This window comes from Rosa chinensis, chromosome 4, assembly GCF_002994745.2.
Source record: "Rosa chinensis cultivar Old Blush chromosome 4, RchiOBHm-V2, whole genome shotgun sequence".
Classification (NCBI taxonomy): Eukaryota; Viridiplantae; Streptophyta; class Magnoliopsida; order Rosales; family Rosaceae; genus Rosa; species Rosa chinensis.
In genome coordinates, this window is record NC_037091.1 from 16,675,506 (window position 1) to 16,686,426 (window position 10,921).

A 10,921-nucleotide genomic window follows, 5' to 3' on the forward strand; every position below is an offset into this window, starting at 1 on the left:
TATCTTGGGCCTAGGAAGCCTTTGGGTTCCCCTTGACAAAGTCAAAAAAAGGTTAGCCATAATCTGAGCATTAGTTTACAACTGGCCGGTGGCATTGTTTTCCCATCAGATCAGCTTGGCCAAATTAAAGATATAATGGAGTTTGCCAACTAGCATATAGTCTAGTGGTTAAAACATTTTTCTCCAAGAAAGTTTTGAAAATGTCTCAAATTCGTTTCTTCCCTCGCCTATATATGATCCAAAATAAAAAGGGACAATGGATCAATCAAAGACAGAATGTTGCACACAATATAATGAACAAGCAAAACTTTGTTCCAAAATCTTCAACCCATCAAATTATTCATACTTGAGAGTTACACACCCCAAACAAAGAGGAGAATAAATGAATAGATCGAATCCAATGTTAAACATCATAAGAACAAGTCTCAACAGAGAATTGGAGTGAGTTAATGTTGCCATCGTACGTCACCCTCATATTTTGCTGATGCCAGGCTCCAAGTATACTCTTCCCATTTCCAGGCAACAACGCAACACAAAAGTAGCCTCCCTGCTGATCATAAAAATTCACATATTTCGGATCCACAATATAATCCGCATCCTCAAAATGATATGTCATGCTGGTAAATTGATTAAAATCTTGAGGATACTTGTAACACAATGCAAACCCTTGAGGCACTTTACCAATCCTCGTAAGCTGCTGGAAAGAATTATAATAGCTCTGAAACGCAGACATCACCTGCCTGTAGGCGTTGCGTCCGCCTTGGGCATTTTGATCGATCTGAGGTATCAGTGCACCGGAGTCAACGATGCAGCCGCCTGAACCATCTGGCCTCTCCGTAAAGGTACCTGGGGGAAACCCTAGCTTGCGAAATCCGACACTTATGTCCAACAAATTTAATTGAAAGTAATGGGATCGGGGTGTTGGTACAAAAGGAGTTGTCTGAATATTCGAGGATGGGTGGGGAATATCATCCCCAAACCTTACCAGACTTGGTGCCTGCTGTGCTTGAGTGAAAGGTACCAAGCAATATGAGAAACGTTTGTGTGTCACATCAGACAACTGTGAAGCCAATGAATCTGGAGACAAGCTCAATCCCATGACCCCTGAAATGACACCACCTTTTGCAAATTGAACGTTTCCGCTATACTTTGAGCATCCAAAAACAATTTGACCAATTCGAGTAGTAGTGGCGGTGTCGACTGGAAATGTGAATGTTTCCATGGAAGCGATGCCTGCAGTGGATGCCCCTCCACCGTAGTTAATGTTGTAGACACACTCATCATTGACACATATGTAGAGGGGACGGTCGCCTTGACAAAAAGGGTGGCTGCAAGGAAGCTTTTGATAAGTGCTGGATTTACTCGAATCGAACATGGGAGTTCTTTGCGGATAGCAATTTAAGCAAGGTAGGCACTGCGTCCAGATTAGGCCACCGCCAGTGTCTAGAAGCAGGAACACTCCTGTGGCTGGAGTTCCAACACCTACCTGCACCGTGTAGAAGAAGTTATCACGAAGCAAAGTGAGACGTATGTTTTCGGGGTACAAGATGGTTGCATTTGGAGACGAAGTTAGTTCCACATAGCGAGCCCTGGCTCGGGAGAACTCGATCAATCTTTCGATTCGTTCAAGTGTAGTGAGATTTCCTGGGTACAGAGGAGACTGGGGGGAGTCTCTGGGGATGAGCTTGAGGCTGAAACCATTAGGTTTCGAAAGTGTTTGATGGAACGCAGAGACTGCAATGAGGAAAAAGATTAAAACGGGTTGGGAAGCTGCTGCCATTTTCGAATCTCAAAGAGCAAATCTGTGAAAATGAAGCATTTGGGAAATGGTTTATATTAGATCACTAGATGCCTATCTGAGGTCCTGCAAACATCATGATGTCTTTTTCCTTTTTGGTTTAAACTGTGTAAAAGCTATGAAAATTTACCATTTTAAAAATTATTCGGTAATAGGTAACAGCTGAGATATTTAATACGTTAGATTTTGCTATTTATGTCCTTTTGCGATGCACGTACTTTCGAAACCATTATGTCCTTTTGCATGCACATACTTTTGTTTCCTTTTGTGCCTCTGAGGAATTAATTTTGGTTTTCTTTCTGTATCTGAATCGGTCATTGTGTCAGTGCTCCATAACAGTCAAATAATATGCTTAAAGAATTTTTCTGTCACTTTAATTAGGTATTTAATTTAGAGGAGAAATTAGAGCATTTCCAATCACTTCTCAAAAGTTAAATCTCCATAAGTTTTCTTCTGTGTTTTGTTTGTTTGAAGCAATATTATGAAAATATATTAACGGCATTGCTGTTGATGGCCGTTAACTACCAAAAAAAAATACTTCGGCAAAAAGATAAATAAACAAATTCAAAGCATATGCTCATCCATTCCTAATGAAGCCGTTATTTGCTTGTTGAAAGCTTTTGATTAGAAAGTTGACTTTTGAGTATGGCAATTAACATGTTATTACATTTCTTATGCTCGCACTTCTCTTAAAAAGAGTTAATTTTTATATTCAACTATTCAATTACACTCGACCATTTTAATAAGTTGAATGATAAAAAAGCATCTCTCTTTTACATAACACAATTGATGGCACTATTAATTTTCTGATTCACTGTCCTTTTAGGTTTAGCTCTCAAGTTTTGAATTCCCAGCCCTGGGTTCCAATCACACTAACATAGCTTAAGGGATAGGTAATACCCAAAAAGCCTTCGTACACAGGCTCCTGCAATGATGGCTTAACACCTACCTAGTTAACCAATGGGATATGGGGCATTGTCAAATTACCACAGGCAGTTCGAGTGGATGATCAAAAATGGTTTGCTCTTGAACCCTAATGGTTTTGGAACTAGTTAGGTATAGACATTGAAAAAAGTAAAGAAATTGTTAAGCGTATATAGTTTTCTGGTGACTCTGGTCATACTAGGGAGGATAAAATTTTCAAGAACCGAACAGTTGAAACATAAAACTTTTTTTTTTTTAATCTCAACCCTTTTTTATTAGAAACATTTATTTAATCTCAGTCCTCGATACTAAATCTAAAGATTGCGCTACGACTTATGACCATGAATTCTTGAGCACATTTCTCATTCCATAAGATATTTACAAGCAAAAGTGTTGACTCGAGGCATCCCAAACCTCGTGTCAACGCTTTTCCTCTTCACCAAATGTCACCACGGCAACTAGTAAATAATAAAGCTCAGATGAACTCTTTCTGATAAAAATAACTGTCAAATAACCACATCCAAGAGTAGACATAAGAGTTCTATCTAGAGAGAAATGCTGAGGGTAAGAATAAGCCATTGGCCAATCAGTCTTCAAAATGTAATGAATAGTCCCCCAAGACCGTCGTGATCAGAATGTTGAGCCGTTAAAGCCGAAGAATGGCCGCTGAAACAGAAAAGATGATCGCATAAACTGATTAGTAAACAATAAGAGCAAATCATTACTGAATAAGCATTGTTGAGATAAGAGCCAGGTAATAACTTTCACATACTACTACCAAAGACACTCAAAAACCATATTTACTGATTAGAATGTAAACGGAATCAAATATAGACTGATGTAAGTGATCTATATTAATTCGTTCGATTAGCGCATTAGGATTATATTCTGATTATCAGATTGGAAAGCAACATCCATATCCAGAAAACCTGTCTTTGAAATTTAAACTAGTTAGCACCAAAACGATGCAGAAAACAGTATTTGCAAGGCCAGATACGAAGCATCAAATACTGAAGACTAGTGGAGTGGAGTAGCAAAAGTTGTATGTGCCTATAAACTGATTCTAAAACAAAACAATGATGGTACTGACCTGAACGTCATAAAATTTGATGTAGAAGCGGGAGCTATCTATGGAAAGCTTGGTCTCCAGAATCTCCGCAATAGTTGAACTCAGCTTCCCATTAACACTGGGTCCAATACCCCCAATGGAGATCAACTCCCCATACGCAGCGGGCTCTTCCGTGCCGGCAAACGCAATCGGCACGCTCCCATTGAGCAAAATCATCACATACTGAAGAAAACAGAGAGTAAACATGAATATGATTGAACTGCAGAAATTACTCTACCATAAATTGGTTCAGTACTTTCATCGAACACCTTATGTGCACACCCAGAACAAGAGAAAAGATAGAAGACGGGAAAGAGTGAGGAGAGGGAGAGACTTAACGGACTCGGGTTTGCCGATGATTTTGGCGACGGCTTTGGTGGCGTCCTTGAGAATGTCAGAGGCTATCACTGCATCCACTGGGACATTCGTGAACAGGTTCAGCGTCGGCATCTTTAGTTTTTCTTTTTTTTTTTTGGGTTCTTTTGAATTCGAAAATTTGAGAGCGGAGGAAGAAGAAGAAAGCTTCGTGTGTTTAAGAATGGGTGGTTTCAAAAGAGCGGCTTGTAGATAACACCATATATATTATAGTCTCAGGAAGAGGAGGAGCCGAGTGTAGTCTTCTTCAGTCACAACGGTGCTGGTTTAATTCTTATCTTGGCTTCTTCTGCTATCCCGGCCGTTATTGAGGTTTTAGTCTTAGCAAGAAAATGTCACTTTTTTTTTTCTTTTCCTTTTTTGATGTATTTGTAAAATATATTGAACTGAAAAAAAAAACACAGATTTTCCATCGCAGTTTTAATAGTTTTTAAGAAAGAAAACAGTTTAAGCCAAAAAATTGAACCAAAACAAAAATCTTGAAATGGAATAATTAAGGCGTATGTAACCAAATCATTTGGTTAATGGTGTAGTTCTTACAAAGTCGTTAAATTTTTATGTCTAAATTTAGTGCCATTCAATTTTTTTTCCAATGAAGTTTCAACGAGGCCTCACATAAATATTGATTATCCACATTTTTGAAATAGTGAATTGAGTTTGGCGTGTAAGAATATAGCTTTAAAAGTATAGAAGGTTCTCTTTCTCTGGGAATATTAGATTTTTGTCCCAAAAAAAACAAGATTGGATTGAGTAATTTCATCTTCCACCATTTGATTAAGTTTATTATATTAAAAATTGAGTTCAATAATATGCTTTTCTTTAATAAGAATGCATTACTTATGACCTACTACAATAATGCATTTCTTGTTAATTAGACAACAGGTAGCTTCCAATAATCTTCTACATTTTATTATATTAGTCCCCGAGACTTTTCTACATCTTATTATATTAGAATTTAATTATTTGATCTCATTTATAATGACAATTACAACATTCAAAACGCGCATCCATCTTCCTTGATTATTCATGGTGGAGTTTAAAGGAATTATTAAAATTCAGGAGTATTAACAAATGTTTTTTTAATAAAGATTATAGGAATTTAAAATGAATCTAGATGAAATGAGTTCAGAGGGTGGCAAAAATTCAGCAAATATTCAAAAGAACAAGTTGGAAGCCAAAGTTTGATTCAATTAAAGAAAAAACATAACTGCAAAATGCTCACTCCCATCCTAATGCACAAATTTATGAAACATAAAGAAAGTTTCTACTGTTTCATTACAATTTTTTCTTTTATCCCCCCTTCAAGATTAGCAACCTGAAAAGCTACCAACAGATCAAATCTGATGATATGAGGTCACTTAAAGGGATCCCGCCCCGCTCTGACACTTTACAAATACTACACCAAGGTGCATTAAATTTTCTCTAATCAGAATTAATTGGAAATAATTAGTCCAAGTAGAGAAGCCACCATTGGTGTTTGATTACCATTTTTATTCAAAGCCGGAATGTGCTGTAGCCTCCTCCTAGACCGGAAGATCCATAAGGTTGTTGTGAAGGTATTGAATTTCCATACGCATCATAAGGTAGCGAGGATACTGAAGAGGAAGGGTAAGATATAGAATCTAACTGAGAGTAGGATGACCTCAATCCGGTATCCATCCTGCCATAGCTGCTTGGAATTTGATCCTTGTTGCTGGTTGCTATAACTTCCTGAAAATATAGAAGAAAAGAATAGTGTGTTTAAACTCGAATCTTTTCTTACTAAAGATATTACTCAAATAAATTTGTTGTTTCAAACTTGTCAAAGACTTAACTCAGATACTGATATTTGATAGAAAAATATAAATTCAGTGAACCACATATTTATAAACCCAACTGATAGTAGTGATATAAGTGCTTTCACAAGCAATTATATGAAATTAATAATATTTCATCCAAAAAAAAGGAACAACAAATGAAACCACATATTCCTTTGGCAAGCATACCTGAATCAGTTGTTGAGCCGCCTGAACCTGTGATGAGGTGCCTTTTATTTCCACTGTAATTTCATCAGGTAGTCCCCTGCTCTCTTGTACAGTTAACAAGGCTCCACTACTACGACGAATAAATTCAATACTCCTCCCTTCAACTCCAATAATGTCCTCAGCATACGACAGAGGAATTTGCATTGTTTGCGTAATCTGATTATAGAATGCAGCAGAGAAAATACTGTTAACATAGAACAGAAAAATACCCCAATGATGTCCTCGGCATAAGACAAAGAGGATTTGCATTGTTTGGGTAATCTCCCTATAGAATGCAGCAGAGAATATATTGTTATCAAGAATTCATACATAGAACAACAAAATACAAGACTGAAGCAGAATCAATCTCAAGATTACAGGTTTCTTATTTCTTGTGTAGCCCTATTCACACTAATAGTTGTTTCATGAACAACAACAGAAATTCAGAGTATATATAGAGAAACTGGCATATGCAACACAGCCTGACACATTCTGGCACTATAGGTTTCCAATTGACAACAATGTTTCACAATATGCCCTACATCAAGACATTTGTTCTCAAATACACCGAGTCCTTTTGTAAAACATACAACTTCATAGTGAGTGCATGACCTCAGATTTAGAGCTTAAAACATGACACATATATTACTAATGATACCATGTAAATCAGGTTTAGGACTAGAAAAGCCAAAGGTAAGAGAATAAAGTCGACCGTGGTTGTGTGTTATAGTGCAAGTCAAGACATAAATGAGCTTTGTTACTGCAACGTAAGAAGTATAAGCTAAAAGGATGAAACAGTAAGAAAGACGAACCTGAGTAACAATAGGAGCACCAGGACGGCCAAGTCCTGAAGAACGTATTGAAGAAAGAGAAGCCTCTTGTCCATAAATGGAAAGTCCAGAGGATGGGAGTTGTGATTCCAATTGCGTCTCACGGCTGAGAAACAAAGATTCCCGCGTAGCTGTGAGAGGATAATTAGTGCTACCTCCAGTTTGAGTTGCAGTATGAAGCAACGACTTGTCAGCCCAAGGATCTGGTTGGCGTTCTTGAGAAACTGGAGCAGTGTACTGAAGATGCACCCATAGTCAATAAACAACAATGCGAAGAAATTAAATCACAGAAAACATCAGCAGAATTTAAGCTTACAGTTTTCTCAAAAAGAGGAAGAACACTATGATCGACCAAAAACTTCCTCAGGTGAGACACTACTGCTTCTAGAGCTTTGAGCACCTTTAAGGTTTCTCCCTGCATTTCAATAATCCTCTCATCAGCAGCAGCATAGAATGGAACCTCTTCTGCCAGAACAAATATTAGGTATCAGATGCCTTGTTTAGAGAAGTAAGAATATCATTCATTCGAAGAGGCAAATGAACTTGAGAACAAACGACAACTAGGGATAACAGGTATAGAAAGTACTGGAATCTAGATCACCGATTGCAAATCTAAGCTTTAAAAGTAAAGCACAAAAGAAAAGAATGGAAACTTAAATACAAGAATCATTTTAGTTCTAAATTTCTGTCAGTGACTCCTTGCTAATTTGAAACGGTTATAACCGCATAAAATAGCTACATGAATCTGCATTGGAGAAAAAAGGATAAGACTTGAACACTGGTAAGACAATGAAAATAAGATACGGAAACCACTAATATTTTACTGATTAGAGAAAATCAATACTGTGCCACACTAAAAGCATACCTCCAGACAATACTCGCACAGAAGCAGCGGTACTCTCCTGTATAGATTTGATTAATGATCCTTGTTTTCCAATTAAATTAATCGCTTGTGTGGATGCTACCAACAAACGGATGGAACAGAATGCAACTCCAGCAGCACCAGACAACTCTGCCTCACCTGCACTCTCAGATAATCCAGCGACACGTTTGAATACTCTTATTACAGCATCCATTGCAGGGGAAAGAGGAGCCTCTGGCTCTTCCCTTCCGGAGATCAGCACCTAGGTAAACAGATTGTATCAGAAATGTTGTGACAAAGAATGATACCAATGTAGACATTTAAGTCAAATTGCTAGTTGAGGTGACATGTATCCGTGGAAGGTTGCTAACGTGTCAATCTCAGACGCAGGGCATGAAAAGCATTCAATACATGCCCTTATTAGTTTTCTAAACTCTTGAAAAGTGCAACTAGAGAATTGCAGACTTGTCAAATCTACAACAGAACTGCGAACTGTAACTTTTAGAGGTCTCTCCTAAACTTACTAATATCTTGTTTTCAAGTAAAAAAGTTGATATAACAAATAATTATGTAAGCTAAATAACCTGTTCAAAATCAGATTTATGTTATACCATTTTGGAGTACTAATATAATTTGATGATAAAGCCAAAAGTAAATACATCATCGGTTAACTAAGCAACCAGCAAACCAACTAACCAACAAATGAAATCACACACAATTGCATCTCAATTCCCAAGCAAGTGCAAAGAACAACTACAGCCAGAGAAACAGTGATAGGACCACATTGAGATTAAGGAATTAAGTTTCCCATGGGAAAAGAAGTATAAAGCTAGAGATTAGCTCAAGTCTTTAATCATGCAATAAAAAGGGATGCTGGTTGGAAAATTAATCATGGCTGCTGCTTTGGTAAAGGAGTTACTTTGGCTACACACAGTCGACAGCCATGACAAATCTCTTATCAAGGCATTAAATCTTATTATTATCAAACAGATGGAGTTAAAAAAAAAAACAGATTCATCGGTAGTCACATGTCTTATGCCCTTTCATGTGCAGAATGCAAAGAATTTCATGGAACAATGGCACATCATCAAATCACAGATAGCCATTGCTTTCCTAGTATTTCATAAGCAAGCATCTAATAACCAAACACCAGAATTCGATCAATTTTGCAGTTTGGGTTTTTACTACCTTAAGAGACAGCTAGTGAATTCCAATCATTCAAATTTAAATCTTCGATATTATGTATGTGCTCAGACAGGTTAGCACCCGCAAAGCAAAGTATAGACCCTTAAGAACCATTAGACTAAAAAATTTCCACCAATCCTAGTATAGTTGAAAGCTTCATCCTGGCTAATAAATCTTCATACTTTCTAAGAACCCAAAACTAAATTCAACAACTTTACTCTATTTTCTACTTATTTCATTCTTTAGAGCTAAGCAGAGCACCTGGTAGCATTTAAAAGAAGCAATTGAAAAGAGCAAACCCTAAATAAAGAGAAAAGGGAAGCACGACTTACGATGCGATCAGTAGTCCCTGCGGCGCCGTCAAGGACGCGAATGCGAGCTCTTGTCTCCTCACACATCTTCTTAATGAGCTCGCCTTTCCGGCCGATAATGCTCCCGACCTTAAGAACCGGCACAATCAGCCGGAAAACACAGTCGCCGGGCCACCCCGGCCATCTTTTATCGGCGGCGGACACGGCATCGCTGCTGGAAGTCATCGCCGGAGCCTCGGAAGGAGCGGATTCGGAGTCGGGGTTCCGATTTTGGTTGTTATCGATTGTAGTGGTGGACGGGTCGGAGTGGGGCGCGGCAGTTGTGGCGGCTTCGGTGACGGGTTCGGGTCGCGGGTCGGGTTCCGGAGCCTTGGCGGAGCCGTTCTCGGAGGGTTGGGCGGTGGCCATATTGGGGAGAGAAGGGTTAGGGTTAAAGGTGGACAGTGAGAGATGGGAGAAAACAGAAAAAGGGTTTTGGTGAAGACCAGTATTTGCAGAAAGAAAAGACTATATGCCTTGTAGGAGAAATATGCATAGACACAAATAGCACTCTTTTATACCGACTTTTCTTTTTTGGGTCATGTCCTATGATGGTTTGGAAGGATTTGCTTAATTGTTTTCAATTTATAGTTGGAAAAAATTAAATTATAATAACTAAACTATTGTTCAAGTAAACCATAATTTGTGTTTGGGCCAAACTCTAGATTACTTGCTCTTGTGGTAATAGGATTAAATTAGAAGAATCTAGATTCCTATGATCAATGTACGATTAATTTCCTTGTATGATTGAGATTCTATGCATTGTAATCCTCTATATAAATAGACCCCTATTATCAATAAGAATACACAGCAAATTCCTCTCAAATTCAATTTCTCTAAAACACGTTATCAGCACGAAGCCCTAACCCTGAAACCCTAAATTCATAGCCTTCAAATCCCAGGAACCACTGCCGCCCACCTTGAAGTTTTCACCTCCAAGAGCCCAGAACCGGCCAGAATCGACCTGAACCGGCCACCGGAAGAGATCAAACCGGCCTCCCAAGAAGGATCCGAGATCTCCTGCCTGGTTTGCCACCTTCCAGTCCACCTTGCATTGCCATCTTTTGTCAATAGCTTAACCTCGTCCCCAGACTCCGGGAACCGGAAAAACCATCACCGGAACCACCCTGGAAACAGCCGAACCGCCCACCTGAATCTGCCGCACCTTTGAACCGCCGTCTGCCTCTCCAGCCTCTACCTTCAGCCCCCTGTGAAGCCCAGCCCAGAGTCAGACGAAGCTCTAAGCCTAGAAGCACAGAAGCGACTCGGCCCAAAGACAAAAGCCCAGAAGCCCAGCAGCCTAAAGCCCACTGACGTCAACCCTGCGTCTTCAGCCACGTCAGCATCCAGTCAGCGCCTAGTCAGCCTGCCACGTCAGCTTCAGAGCACCATGTCAGCACCCGGCAGCTACGTCAGCACCTACGATCAACGACCGATCAACACTTTTCCTGCGACTTTTCCGGCCACTTTCCGACAACATTTTTCA

The 10,921-nt window shown here is 39.1% G+C and overlaps 3 protein-coding genes across 4 annotated transcripts; all 3 read right to left on the reverse strand.

Moving 5' to 3' along the window:
• Positions 1 to 403: 403 nt before the first annotated feature.
• On the reverse strand, positions 404 to 1,780 carry LOC112198899 (aspartic proteinase nepenthesin-1). Its single transcript, XM_024339993.1, has one exon. The coding sequence runs from the start codon at positions 1,778 to 1,780 to the stop codon at positions 404 to 406; it is 1,377 nt and encodes a 458-aa protein (XP_024195761.1).
• A 1,275-nt stretch (positions 1,781 to 3,055) lies between these two features.
• LOC112197438 (macrophage migration inhibitory factor homolog) lies at positions 3,056 to 4,512 on the reverse strand. The gene is made up of 3 exons (XM_024338112.2): positions 4,170 to 4,512; positions 3,813 to 4,013; positions 3,056 to 3,388 (listed from the first exon to the last, which is right to left on the reverse strand). The coding sequence occupies exons 1-3, from the start codon at positions 4,278 to 4,280 to the stop codon at positions 3,353 to 3,355; spliced, it is 348 nt and encodes a 115-aa protein (XP_024193880.1). The 5' UTR covers positions 4,281 to 4,512; the 3' UTR covers positions 3,056 to 3,352.
• On the reverse strand, positions 3,876 to 9,929 carry LOC112197437 (RNA-binding KH domain-containing protein PEPPER). Of its 2 annotated transcripts, XM_024338111.2 has the most exons (7): positions 9,418 to 9,929; positions 7,904 to 8,162; positions 7,355 to 7,503; positions 7,021 to 7,275; positions 6,191 to 6,385; positions 5,691 to 5,915; positions 3,876 to 4,013 (listed from the first exon to the last, which is right to left on the reverse strand). In XM_024338111.2, the coding sequence occupies exons 1-6, from the start codon at positions 9,802 to 9,804 to the stop codon at positions 5,700 to 5,702; spliced, it is 1,461 nt and encodes a 486-aa protein (XP_024193879.1). In that variant the 5' UTR covers positions 9,805 to 9,929; the 3' UTR covers positions 3,876 to 4,013; positions 5,691 to 5,699. The 2 variants fall into 2 exon arrangements, with proteins under 2 accessions (XP_024193879.1, XP_024193878.1); XM_024338110.2 differs by lacking the exon at positions 3,876 to 4,013 and having other exon boundaries at positions 5,348 to 5,915.
• Between the last annotated feature and the right edge of the window lie 992 nt (positions 9,930 to 10,921).